General features: G+C 38.4%; 1 protein-coding gene across 2 annotated transcripts in view; it reads right to left on the bottom strand.

Moving 5' to 3' along the window:
- Positions 1–7,926: 7,926 nt before the first annotated feature.
- The window catches only part of TEC (tec protein tyrosine kinase), an 83,277-nt gene continuing 76,249 nt past the window's right edge, over positions 7,927–14,954 (bottom strand). For both annotated transcript variants that reach the window (XM_075195346.1, XM_075195352.1), the window contains 3 exons: positions 13,342–13,460; positions 10,003–10,160; positions 7,927–8,676 (listed from right to left, as the gene is read on the bottom strand). In XM_075195346.1, coding sequence (XP_075051447.1) covers positions 8,605–8,676; positions 10,003–10,160; positions 13,342–13,460 — 349 coding nt within the window. In that variant the 3' untranslated portion in view covers positions 7,927–8,604. The remainder of the gene's footprint in view (positions 8,677–10,002; positions 10,161–13,341; positions 13,461–14,954) is intronic.

The raw sequence follows: 14,954 nt of genomic DNA on the forward strand, positions 1-14,954 counted from the left end.
CCTCTATTAAACCCACGTACAGAGCAGGAGATGGCATACAACTCCGCACATACAGCCACTAGATCGGTTGTGGAGCGGGCATTTGGTCTTTTAAAGGCCAGATTCCGGTGCCTAGATCGGTCTGGTGGTGCTCTAATGTATGCTCCATCCACTGTGTGTGATATCATAGCTCTGTGCGTGGTGTTCCATAACATCGCCATTAGGAGTGGGGTTCCTTGGGTGGAGGAGGCTGAGGTTGCTGTCCAGGAGGTGTTAGATGCTGACCCCAGCCCTCCAGAATCAGTTGATGCTGTGTCTTTCAAGCAATATGTCCTGGACACCTACTTCTCTTGTAAGTGTTTTTGTAATGTTTTTTAAAAATACAACATACATAGCTAATAAGTTTATAATTATACAATTTATTTACACAATAGCAAAAACACATCAAACAAACAATTTATTTTTTTTACGGGCCCTCTTTGCTGGTATAATGGTTGCATCACATCGAGGATGAGTCTGGCTTCTGGTAACCCGTGACATAGAAGGCAACAGTGGTGAGGAAGCAGAGGCCAGTGGAGCAGCAGTAAGTGACTGTGCAGCAGCCGACGATTGTGTGGCACGTGGTGCACGGGGGGCACGGGGTGCACGGGTGGCAGATGTGGCAGAGATGGCAGATGGGGCAGAGATGGCAGATGGGGCAGATATGGCAGATGGGGCAGAGATGGCAGATGGGGCAGATATGGCAGATGGGGCAGAGATGGCAGATGGGGCAGATATGGCAGATGGGGCAGAGATGGCAGATGGGGCAGATATGGCAGATGGGGCAGATATGGCAGATGGGGCAGAGATGGCAGACTGCGGGTGCTGACAGCAACGATGGACCGTTGTTTTGAGCCCGCAAGGAGGTATGTGGGAAATGATGACAAACTGCAGGCATACAGAGCCGTGCGCAGGCGTCTGCGTATGCAGGTTGGTACCCGCCGCTCCATCGTGCAGTTGCAACGCCGATGGAGTCATCTGCGGAGACGGCAGCCCGACCTCCTTGCACATTTGAGGGCTGAAATTATTGCTAGTAAGTCGTGCTCAAACACTAAATAATATGGCAATGAAATTTTTTCTTCTCACAGGAAATATGGACAGAAAAGGCCTATTTTCTGACCATTCTCATACTAAACGTATGAATGTTAGTCTTATTTGCGATTATTCTGATTATGTCCTATTATATATATATGTTAAAAATTTAAGTGTACATTTATTTACAAATTTAATGTTATTGACATGAGTACCATTTTAGCATTCCAAGCTACCATTCGCTGCATGTATGTATGTATGTATTCGCTGTGTATGGTGAATACATTACAAAAATACACATAAGATAACACATAATGGTCTCCAACAGGACGCCAACGCAGCTCCGAACACCACCACCAACATCAACAGGTGGTCACACCGGAGGCGCCAGGTGGTAGCCAACAGCAACAGGTGCAGTCAGCGGTGGTGGAGGATTCGCCGCAGTCCGTTGACCTGGCAGCATCACCTCTGATATTCCAGAGCCAACCAGAATCCACCTCTCAGCAACCACAAGTGCTGGTTGAGGAAAGTAAGTACATTACATGGTAATTTTCGTATACTTTAGTTGTGTTTTTTTTTTTTTTCAATATATGATGTTTGGATTTTTTGGGTAGAACATGACAAACAGTTTTCACTGGCCATTCACAGTACAAGGCATCCTAAGTTCCTACAATGGGAAAAATGTCCTCCCAGCAATTCTTGTCTTGTGTGCAGGCCAACTCAGCTGGCAGGCTTTAAAAATGCACCCTAGAGGGTGAGATTCTCCTTGGCAAAATTTTGCAGAAAGTTAATGTATACAACAAAACAATATAATAGTAATATAATACTTTTTATTACTTGTGTTTCCCCCTTCCCTTTAGGTTGTAAGCTCTCATGCGCATGGCCCTCTTTTGTTGTGTGCTCCTTCTACAGTACCTTCACCCTCTTGTCCTTTTTCGATAGGCCTGTTTTCCCTGTTTTCTTAAGCTTAGGCCTTCTTCTTGCTGATTTCTACCATCACTATCTGTCAGAGATAATCTGATTTGGTTTACCCTGTCACCTGTCTTTGTATCATGTTGTGTCTTGGTTCTGTTTTCAGTATATTTTATGTACTTCTACATTTATCAAAATTTAATGAATGGGGCCAGTGTTTGGTTAACATTCATTTATGCAATATACCGAGCTTACAAAATGCAAAGGTACAAGAACCGACAGCTAGCATTTCACCACATTGAAATGTATTAAGAGTGCATTTACTAAATTGTTGTCTTTCATTTTTTGCAGCTGATGAGGAGTTGATGGGTCCTCCAAGGCACAGCCAGAGGCTTCTGGATGAATTAAAAAAACAAGAAAAAAAATATAAAAAGCATGAAGAAAAAGCAAAAAAATGTAAAAAAAAAAATAAAATATCTCAAAAAAATGTTAAATACCTTTTATTGATTTTTTTTTTTCCTGTTTCTTACTTAACATTTGTTAATAGTTTTAGTATATAAATTAAAATATTTTTGTTACAAGAAAAACTGGTATATGTGTGATTTCATTGAACTAATTTACGTATTAGCATTATACACTTAAGTAAAGCTGTTGTTTAAAAGCCAATAGAGAAGAGGCCAACCAATAGGGTCACACCTCACATCCGGGATATAATGTGATAAGGCCCAAAGAAATAACAGTTTGGTACGACATAACCTCTTTCTAAAACATATACTGAAAACAGAACCAAGACACAACCTGATACACAGGGAAAACAGGGCTAGCGGCATAACCTCATTGGTGTTATATAGGTTAATAAAGTCATAAAAAAATTCCTTTAGCAAAAGACACTTAACGAATAAAATTGGATCATTGTTTCTTTACAAAATAATAAGCTTCCACTCTTTTTCTATGCTGAAAACTCTGATCTTAAACAGACCAGAGATGTACTTTGTGTTTCAACAAAAGAAGGTTATACTATAATTTACATCTATCATATAACAATTGGATGAGAAAGTATTTAGGCGTATCCTGATCCTTTTGAGTCTCCTGGATGCAATGGACAAGTCGAAGAAGTCTGTGCAAGTCTTTGTTGAAAATCTCTGGATTGAAAACATAGGTTCTTTGAATAACTACTTCATTTCTGTTAATATTCCTTTCCTTCCAGCTGACACCAAAGGCTTATATAATATAATAATAATATAATACATATGACATTATAAAAACACATCAAATATACATGATATACTGATATATGATATACGATAAAACACTGTAAATATTTCAATATTACAAAATTTTAATCATCAAAAGTAAAACATCTTGACAGGGTAAACAAAGTAGCATAACAAGGAGAATATATATTTTTACGGTTATTTGCAACCAGCACCATGATTCAACAATTGAGAGAAACACCAATGATGTTACTATGCACTAAACAGCGTAGCGTTCGCTTATGCACGTAATGCAAGTATGTGCCGGCTTGCACGGACGTGAACGGGTAGATTAGGAAGACTTGCGCCGCAAGTCATGAAGCTGCGTATGTGAGAATACGCAGCTTAATGACTTCGGTCGTTCGCAGCCACAAAGTACGTACATTAGTGCACGTACGTACGCTGCGCTCATTTTGCGTCCCGTAATGACTCAGGCCCAAAATGTCCCTAAAATGGCAGATGGAGCGTGTGCATGTTAGTATAGTGCATAGAGTATTACAGTTATTCAAAGGTTCCATGGGAAATAATGACTCTGAAGAAAAGAAACAACCCTGAGTTTCAAGAGAATAAAAACTGTAAAATTAAATGATAATAACGATTAGTAGGCATAGGAAATGAGTAAAATAAAAAAGTTATTGCTAATAATAAAATAAGTATTTGGGACTAGGGCGTGTAAGAGGTGTTTTGCCTATATAAGCTAAAATTTTAATTGAATTCAAATGCATAGAAAAAGCATTGTATATAGCAAATGTTTTAAGTCTAGGTAATAGATAAACAGTATACATAAAAATATTTAAAAAACATAACAAAACCATAAAAATATAAACATATAAAATTGTCTACCCTGGGGGATATAGTGAACAACAATCAATAAAAGTAATATCAATAAAGGGAACAATCTAATCATTTTCATTACCATTATCATATTCATTCACCTTGTGGATTTGTAGTTTAAATATTCAAAACATCTCTTGTTATGCTAATTTAATTTGTAAATCACTCTCAGGGGGTCTATTTACTAAACTGCGGGTTTAAAAAAGTGGAGATGTTGCCTATAGCAAACAATCAGATTCTAGCTGTTATTTTATAGAATGTACTAAATAAATGATAACTAGAATCTGACTGGTTGCTATAGGCAACATCTCCACTTTTTCAAACCCGCAGTTTAGTAAATATACCCCTCAGTCTCCTAGTTTGACATATTGCCCTGAATGAGAGATGGCTGGGGTTAACATCATGAATAAGGAAATAGTGTTATGAGACTGAACGGTAAACTACTATATTTTAATGCTCAATATATGCTCCTGGATCCTCATTTTTAACAAGTGTCTACCCACATATTTAAGGCCACAAGTGCATTTTAAAAGATATATTACTGGTGTGGTTGCACAATTAATAAAATAAATATTAGAAATAGTTTGAGAGGAAGAAGCAGTGAACCATCTGTCGTTTCTGCTGCTGTATTTACACTGAGTTCATTTATAAAACCCAGGGGTCTTGAGGTCTAGACCACCTTCCAATTTTTCTGTACACGGCGAAGGAGGCTGGAGACTAGAATATCCTTCACTGTCCTAGTTTTATTACAGACAGTGTTGTATCAGAGCACAAAAGAGCGAATATTGGATCAATTAGCAAGATTTAATACTGACTGTTAATATTCTCTTCTGTATTAAATTACAATTTTAATAATAAACATTTCTTGATCATTGTTGTTAGCATTATACTGTTTATAACTGAAAAGACTTAGGGGTATATTTACTAAACAGAGGGTTTGAAAAAGTGGAGATGTTGCCTTTAGCAACCAATCAGATTCTAGCTGTCATTTTGTAGAATGTACTAAATAAATTATAACTAGAATCTGATTGGTTGCTATAGGCAATATCTCACTTTTTCAAACCTGCAGTTTAGTAACTATACCCAATCTCTCTATCATTCTTGTTTTGTTTATATCTGTTTGAATAACCTGATCAAGGTATTCTCTATCTCTGAATTTATTAGTATGTATCAGTAAGTGCTCTTCCAATATATCAGGGTTGCTGCAGTTACTCCTAATATGCATGAAGCGTAAAAATGAATATTTCTTTTTATGACAACTTTCAAAATGTGGATAACTATTAGCATCTACATTTTTAATAAAATTATCTGTTGTGATATTACCATTGGTGCACTTGGCCTTTTCCAATACTAGAATTTAGATGCATTCTCCACTAATATTATATGTAAACTGAAGATTAAAATATTTAGATAATATTTAGGTCAGAACTGTTTATAGCTTATCGTTGGATAAATTGTCATTGCATATATCTGTCTGTTCTCTAATGACCATAAGGTTTTCATAAATAGGTGAGAAAACTGTTCCCATTGCGGTTCCTCACTGTTGGATATAAATTATATCCAGAAATGTAAAATAATTATGTGTCAATGTAAAATCTATATTTATTATTATAATTTATTTATATAGCACCACCATATTATGCAGCATTGTGTATAATAACAAGTTTTTGTGAACCTTAGTTCGGAATCTTCTGTTTAGTTAATTATTTGATAGGTAATTATTCCCTTCTTATGTTCAGTGGTAATATATAAAGATTGTCCATTTATTGTGACCCAAAACAAATCATCATTCCAACTAAAATTCTCTAAACATTAAAATATGGTTGTGGTGTCCTTGAGATAGGATTTCAGTATGACAACTTATTTCTTGAGAAAAACGTCTATGGACTTTGAGTCAGACAAAGTGCGAGAATATCTGAAATGATAATCCTTCCAGGAGGTTTATTCTGTGATTTTCGCATCTTCAGTGGAGAGTGAAAAATGGGAATCTCGATCATACTCCTCTTTGTTTAAAATACCTTTATGCAAATGTTCATGAAAAAAAGAGTTTCGGCTAATTAAGAAAACCTTGCTTAGGGTCCTGACTAATCATCTCATAGGATTTCTCATCAACTAATAATCTACCCTCTTCAATCTAGGCATTCCTATTGGTTAGGACTATCCTTCTATGTTAGCCATTATTTAATAATGAAGACAGTTCTCCTGGTATATGAAATATAAATTCAGGTTAATTAAGTTCTATGTACATTTAAGGATATTATATGCAAGTACTTGGCTTAATGCGTATTTAGTCCAGACAAGTTACAATCTAAAAAATAAAATTCAGGAAGTATTCTGAGGCTTTGTAAAGGGGAGAAGCAGGTAATTTGCAAACAGAGCCCTTTATACCCTCTGTTCCAATTCTAAGATCCAAAATACATTTTTTTTCCCGATTGTTATAGCAAGAGGCTGAATTCCTAAGTCATACAGGACAGGAACAGGGGCGCCCCTGGAAGGCATCGCACTCAATCACAAATGGCGGGGATGCTCATCCTTGACTTTTTAAGGGTGGATTGGACAATTACAGTGTTCTTTAAAGTGTATAAGAATTTTCTTCAAAACTAAGAAGAGACACTGCCAGTTCTGGCATATATAATGCTAGCAGACACACATGGATACTTTGGTCTTTAATAATGCACTGTGGAGCTTGTATGTTCTCCCTGGGTTTGAGTGGGTTTCCTCCGTCATTCCAAAAAGATACTGGTAGGTTACTGTTAGTGGGTGTTTATGTGATAGAGAATTTAGACTGCATGCTCCGTCTGAGCGGATGTAAATGATTGAACATTCTCTATAACCATTACATATTGTTGCTATGTAAATAAAAGTTATTAATAATAAATAATTATAATAAGAAGAAGAAGAATATTATGGATTTTAATATGGAGACAGGATTGGGTCTATTAGTTTTATGTCTATATTAATTAGAGAAATATGTCTGTAATATTTAGGCCAGTTTTGGTATCACTGTAATGTCTGCTAGGTTTATTTGCAGAAGACACTTTCAGTCCAGATTTTACAACTGCCCCTGTAATGGTGCTCTTTCAATGTTTTGTGGGTTTGTAGACCCGGATGGTAATGAGGTGAGGCAGGAGTATGGTGAAATAGTAAAACCCTCTCTACAGTCCGTCCTGCTACCACTTTAGGGCCATCTGCTTATTTATTTAAGCCTAACTGTTTTGCTTCTAAAACACTGCTCATTTTTGTCAGCTAGGTGACTTTGTGACTGTCCTCATTTCATATGTAAATAAAGCACATTTGAATCTTTTTATTACATTGTTTGAAGTGCCCTCTTGTACAAACTACATCTGAAAAGATGGTGGACATAATGGCTGTTAAACTTGTTTTTAACACAGCCATATTGGCCCCCAAATCCATGTGTTTCCCTGTGGAAACAGCTGCATTTGGGGTGCATGAAGACTGGCGTTAAGAAACACTGTCTTGTAGGGTTCAACACCTTGTCAGAAATGTCTGCATCACAGGTGCCATCTCTTTCTGTGTACAAGGAAGCCTTAAAGTTTGTTTATTTTACTCTGGATTAGCAGTAATTGCCTTGTTGGGGGCCCTAAATCCGCTAAAAAAATGTTATGTTGATTATGGTTAAAAAAATAAATAATTTAAACTTATCAGCCCTTCTGGAGCTCTAAGGGCTCTTGGAGTACATTGTCTTACGTTGTGCTAAGTATAGAACCAGAAAAGTACATGTGGCTGTACCATACCCATCGCCACTTGAAAAAAATGGTCTGAAAGACCTTGCTATAAGGATATAACTGTTTGGCAAGGAGGTGCAACATTGTTGAAACAAAAGCAAAAAACAGTAGTCTGATTACTGAAGACAAACTATACAAAGTGTTTAATTTATTATTCTAAATGAAACAATCTGGAAAGAATCGAGAGGAACCAGTAATGTCTTGCAGTATAGCCACCAACCAAAGTTTTAAACTTTGCTTATATTTTAAACTACTTAAAAGAAGATTTCAACACCTGAGGGGAACTCCACCACTTGAATGTACTTTAGTAATCTAGATATATACCATCTATATTAAGAGCAGTGAGATAAGGTTTGTATCCAACCACTATCAACCAGAGGAAGGGATATTGCCATGGCAAAAAGATAAGAAGATGCAATTAAACCAAAGGAATTTCAAAGTGTATTTTATGATGGAACGATGCATCCTTTTTTAGTGTAAAAAAATAAAAAAACAAAATGCAAACTTTAATATAAATATATTTATATACATATGCTATTTACAGCTTGTTACACGTGTTGGCAATGTGAACTTTCCTCCAGAAAAATGACAAGGAACAATTCCGAAATAGCAGGCTCATCAAACATTTGTGAGTTGGGCTAACCTATATTCAGTAATACCCGTAGTGTGCCAAAAAGTCTGACATTACCTAACAAAAGAAATCATGTAAGAACCAAAGAAATGCAAAATATGTCCAAATTTAGATGCTCGGCATTAACATCCTGATAATATAAAAATTGTCCAATTTTTTAATGTTCAAATTTAACTCTTCAGAACTCTCCTTCCAGTATTTGTCCGATTGCCAGCAACAGGTCATAAAATTTGGGGCGTCCTTCTGGTTTCTAAAAAATATCAAAGCAAATAATTTGAGATGCAAAAATAAAATGTTATATATAACATCAAAAAGATGTATAAAGATATTGTCATAAGATGAGATTAGGTTTACCGTCTCCTGGAGCAGACAGTTGCACTTTACATACAATCAGCCAAATATTTCACACTAGTCCAGTGCTTTAATTTTAATTAGCCTCAGTTAGTTTTATTCGCTAGCATGATAATACACAGAACATAAACAAAATCCTTACCTGTCTGGCTTCTAATACATGGGAACTTCCTCTCTAAAGTGAGGGACCTAGTGTCCCGCACACATACAAAAACAATAGAACTTACAGAGATCACAAAACGCAATTCTCTCAGAAGCTATCTGACCTCCTCCCCAGGTTTTGGAGTAAATGAACTGCCTAGCAGCCTTATGACAGCCCCTCATCAGATGCAAGTCCTAATTACTAGCACCTTGCTAGCTGGTTGGAAAACCTGAAATGGGCCTTCTAAATGGAGCCCGACCTTCTCTCTCCATTCATATCCTGGGGATCCTTATACCGGCTATTCCTACAGCCGAACACGCTCTTATGGAAGCTTTCTCCCACAAAGAGACAATCTCCCTAGGGTTTTTAAAACACAGATGACAAAAATTCAGGACTTATACCTGCCACTTACTACTTTTTCAGTACTGCCATGACAATATATATATTGTATCATTCAGTGGTAATCAAACATTCCAGCAAATCCAACTCCAAATCCATGTTATTGAATTAAGCTTAATTTCCAAGTTTAAACAATTCTACTATTTCTTTAAATATACAGCTTACAAAAGCAACATACAACTTAAAATATGTCTCTGGAACAATGGTTACAGCAAATGGGATTAGGCACCAGAGACATTTCCACTGCCTCTCCCTGTGGAGCTTAGCAATGAATCTGATTTCTCTTGCCTTATTGTATGTCTTAAGATTCAGAGCGTCTGCAAGATCTGATTATATTGGGCAATACTGGAGTTCATCTTGCGGCGCTTTGTGTATGAGAAATCCTCTCCCATACTGAGATTACATCATATTACTGATAGATATTTTATTGTTGGGACAGGAGGCTACCAGGAACACAAAACAATGTGACAACCTGATCCTGGCAACTAGGAAGAGAACACAAAATGTACCAAAGATTGTGAAAATTCCACAAAACTCAGATGATACAAAACAGATAATCCACCAACTTGTGGACCTGGGATTAGTATTCACTGTATGAAATAGAAAAGTAATCCCAACTAACATACATCAATTTCCACTGGTGAGAATTGGAGGGTACTGGATGCAAATAACCTGTAATCTTACCTCATGCCAGCATGCCATCATTATAGTGTGTATCTGTTTTGAAGCCAGCCTTGGTCGATAGAGTCTGTTTCCTCTCGTCACTATATCCACCACTTCAACATTTGAATAGCTCTCGAAGGGCATCTTACCTTCGGTGAATACCTCCCACATTAATACCCCTGAAAAGAAAAGCAGACAAACTAGAATAAGGATGGCTAAGACTTCAAAGCAGTAACAGCCACAGAACTGCTTCCTCCCAAGTAATACAAGTATACATACAGAATCCAGAATTATTTTACTGCAAGGATTTGTGCTGTGTGGAATTTAACAGAATATGCTACAACACTAGTGTGAAAGGACCTCTAGGGTCCTCAGCGATAATGGTAATCATGATATGTGAAGGAGTTAAAAATGTTGGTATTGCCTTAAAAATACATTCAGCATAATCACCAGCTCCAGCCTTGAACTATCTCAAAGACCCCTAGGACAGGGGATAATGGATGAATGACATTGGGAGTACTGGCTCCAGTGAAAATTGATAAGAAGAACCCATAAAAGTGACATGAAGAGAACTAACTAGCTTTGTCAGAAGATTTATATTTAGTCAGGAAAATATCAATCATGTGTTTCTATCCTATAACCAGATCAAACGCTTTTTTATGTATAAATGTAGCCCACTAATAAATGAGCACAGCTCAGTTCTATCTTGACATTGGCATGTCTGTGTCTTGATTACTGATCTCCTGGTTAACCAGCATCTTATCTCACTGATATCTGAAGGGACTTGATAAAGGAGAAGTAAAATTACCCTAACACTAGCCTCTGCTAATCCAAAGTGATCTGACCAGTATATAAATACAGAGTGTATGGCCCTGAGTAATAAGCAGAGCAAAGCATAAAAAGGAGTTACGTTACACCTGGGAAAAACCATATTGCATTGGAGGGGGAGGTAAATGTAAAACGTGGGGACAGATTTATAGTTGGGATAGGGCATGTCCTAGATCACCTTTACATTTCAGGGTAAAAATAAGCTATCAAGTATTTTTTTCATATTGTGATATGAAAAAAACAGTCAGTATTTAACTTATGTGCAAAATAATAAACTAATTTGCACCCCTTGAATTGTAACATGGTTTGTCCCGGAGTACATTTACTCCTTATTTTGCCTTACTTTCCTTAATGGCACAGGCCCTCTGTATGTAACAACTGCACTGTGTAAGCACGCATAACGCATGGTATAAAGCAAGTGTGAGAGAAGGGAGTGTGACAAAATAAAAGCGACAGTCATATACTCATTGAGAAGGTTTATGTTGCTATGGCGACGGGGAATGCTGAGTAAGCAGGCTGTCAGTTAACGTCACTTGGGTACAATGGAGAAATGAAGAAAAACTGGTCTCACCAGTAATGAGGATTCAGCAAGTCACAGTCATACCACAATACCATGAACCAACATAGAAAGTGATCAGAAACTCAGTAGCTGCCCATCCAGCTCTTACAATTTCAGGTATATAAAGTACACCAGAGGGACCACCCTGCCATCTGGTTTTCACTGTAAGACTTATAACACGATAATGCTTGTGATATCCAGGGCTAGAATGGACCGGAAAAGAGCTAGATCTCTATTATGGCACTTATCTCAGGCACAAACAATGCATTCTCTCACAACTTTCTCTGCTCTCCCATGTTATTTGGTCACTGCTCGGCTACTGTCTATACTACTCAGTACAAGGGGCACCAAAAGAGGAGGAAGCAGGTACAAAGTACCAAGGCCCAGGTCTGTCTGTATAGTGGGAGTAGCCATCCCTTCAGCTGCAATGGAAGGGGCCCCAAGAAGTTGCTGTACTGGGGCCCGAAGTTCCTGTTGACGACCCTGCTCAGTACACAGTAGCCAAGAGGGTAATTTCCTTTCAGTGTATAGTAACAACTGGACAAGCTTTGGATTCTTATACAGTACAATGTATCTTCATTGCTGAAGACGATTACTCTCTGTCAGGTTCTCAGGCCGCCCCTGGTCCAATGGGGGCTGACCGGACTGTCACTATGCAGACAGGCAGCCCAACAGTAAATCCCAGGCTGTTAGCTGCCTGTCACTGCAGCCACGCAGCTCCTAGTCAAGTGTCGCGAGATTTCCACATCTCACGAGACTTCACTATGCACTCTCTGCCCCCGGACTTCCTGCAGGCTGCCTGTCATAGAAGAGGACAGAATACTGCTGTGATGAGGTAAGTGAGTGAATGGGTTTGGGGGAGAGGGGTGTATGGCAAGGGAGAAGATGAGGAAAACAGCTGCAGGGGAAGAGGTGAGAAAAATAGCTGCGGGGGGATGGATGCAGGGTGGCAGGTAAGGAAGATTGCTGCAGGAGGTTTAATGGCTGCGGTTCAGGAAAATGGCTGCAGGAGGGTAAAGAAAATGGCTGCAGGGTGGGAGGTAATGAAAATGGCTACAGGACGGGGTGAGGTAATGAAAATGGCAGCGGGAGGGTACTGAAAATGGCTGAGGGGGTACCTGTATTTAAAAAACAGAGCAGCTTTGGGAGGGCATGATCTCTTTATTGTGTGGTGATCTATGAACGCTCTCTGTGGTCTCAGCGATCACTAGAATATTAAATACTAGTGAGATGGGGCTGGTAAAGGTTTGCATTTGATTCACCACAAATGTTCAGATATTGCTTATATATGTCAGTAAAATGGGGTAATTTTAAATGGACATAATAGAGTGTTTTGTTTTAACTTAAGGGCAAATTCATTCAGGGTTTGTTAACACTTTGCATTATAATACAACTTTTGCATTTTCAAAACAGGACCCCAACTTTCCAGAAGTCAGGACAACACAGCTGGAAGAACAAGCAAAATTTGAATGCTGGAGAGTACTCAGGAATATCAATATTCAGATGGAGGTAGGGGTAAATTGGTCATTAAATAGGTTCTGCATTGAATATGGGTCAGATAGAGCTGTGTTAAACTTGATTATAGCTCTTTGAATACACAATCTTCCATAGATTTCATTGGCAGTATAAAACCATGCCAAATTAGACATCACAACCACATTGTTTTGACCATGCCTATTTTATCATTGGGGTTTCACACACTGCAACCTAATCCCTAATTTCAATCACATCTGGTTGCTGTCTCTGACATAGCTAAGGCATTGATAATTGTACATGGTGTGACAATATGTCAGAGAAAAGAGCTCCACTTTGTAGAAGTTGTGATATAGAGAGGAAAGGATAATTCATTATTTATTACAATGGTATCTTGGTCACCTGAGTCATTACAATGCTATAACTGCTTACCACCAATCGATTAATTTCTCTGTTTCTTAACATGTATTATTTACAACACATTTCTACATATCTCTCACCAAAAGACCAGACATCAGATTTGCTGCTGAACTTGCTGTAGTTGAACACCTCTGGCGGTGACCACTTTACTGGAAACTTGGCTCCACAGGAACTTGTATACTGGTCATCAAGGACGTACCTAGTTATAGCAAGAAAACAACAATGTAAAGTGTAAAAAAAATCACAAGCATCTGCTTTACACATAACAATGATCTACTTACATAGAACAGACCAAAAATTGTAATTTAACACAGAGGAAAATGTATCCAGGTTTGATACATATTTCTGTAATGTGTCAAAATCAATATTATACTAATAAAATGATCTATCACGCATATTGGTAAGATGAAAGCTTATTTTACTGTAATCCTTAAACACGTAGGACCTCAATTACAGCAAGAGTAAAATTACAGCTCCAAAACTGCAGCTTATCTTGTGTATTTTGAGTTCCACGTATCAAAATACTGTGTAAATATGCGGCAACATGAAGAGACGCTCCAAGGGCTTCATGTAGAGTTGGACGTACACGTGCATTTCATATTGCACATGTGCACCACAAAAAGTATGTAAATATCCATATCTAGATATCTAGATTTTGGCCTAAGTTTTGACTCCTGGAGAGACGTAGGCAGAGTACAGTACGGGTGACCTGGACATAGACACTTATACACCCATGACAAGGCGTATCTTCTATGATACATGATGATGATGACTATCAGTAGCACGGTCTAGCTGTTTCTGATTGACTGACTGCGTACTGATGCGACTGGAGTAGAGATATGGCAGATATCATCAACATGATGATGGCTTCCATAAAAAAAAAAGATGAGTAAGTAAATAAATAAAAAGCCTGAAATAATCAGCGGGCGCCAGTGCTGTTAGCTGGACTGGTTACTGGTAATGACGGACAATGAGCGGTCACCCTGCAGAGGTGGCGACAGGTGCCAGGCCATGCCATGCTGGGCTGGTCACACTGTATAATGGACCCCCGCACAGTGGGGTACACCTGTCATAATGGGATACCAGTCCGATCAGCAGTGGGCAGAATGTACCAGACAAGAAGTGCACCCCTTCCCTTCAGGGCAGACTAGCCCTGTGCTGAATAATGGTTACAATAAATAAGTTTGTGAAACTACATGTCCCAGCAAGCCCTGAGAGCCACTGACTGCTTGGGCATGCACAGTAAAACAAAGCTGGTTTCTATGTCTACGTCAGGCCCTAAGTAGGGGGAGCTGTTGCTGGCAATCCGATTATCACATTTTTTGCAAACAGCTCAGTCATCCTAAATTATTTATCAGTGTCTCAAAGCTATGTATAAAGTATATTGTGTTAGACATGGGCACATAATTTGTAACTCTGGCTATAAAAATGCTGTAGAATGTTTCTTTCATTATAATGGGCTGATTCAATTCTCAGAAATGAGCCTCCATAAATCACTGTAACGTTTGGCTGCACTCATTTCCACCCTAACAATGTGGATTTTTCTTTCCACCTCTTTGAGGTGCGAAGAAAAATCCCCAATGTTGCATTGCCCTGCAGTGCCTTCCCGACTGCTCCGGAGGCACCCACGGCCTTCCTGGCACAGCGCAGAGTATTGAATCGGTACCCAAGAATTTCTGAGATAGAACATTTT

This window comes from Mixophyes fleayi, chromosome 1, assembly GCF_038048845.1.
Source record: "Mixophyes fleayi isolate aMixFle1 chromosome 1, aMixFle1.hap1, whole genome shotgun sequence".
NCBI classification, from domain to species: Eukaryota; Metazoa; Chordata; class Amphibia; order Anura; family Limnodynastidae; genus Mixophyes; species Mixophyes fleayi.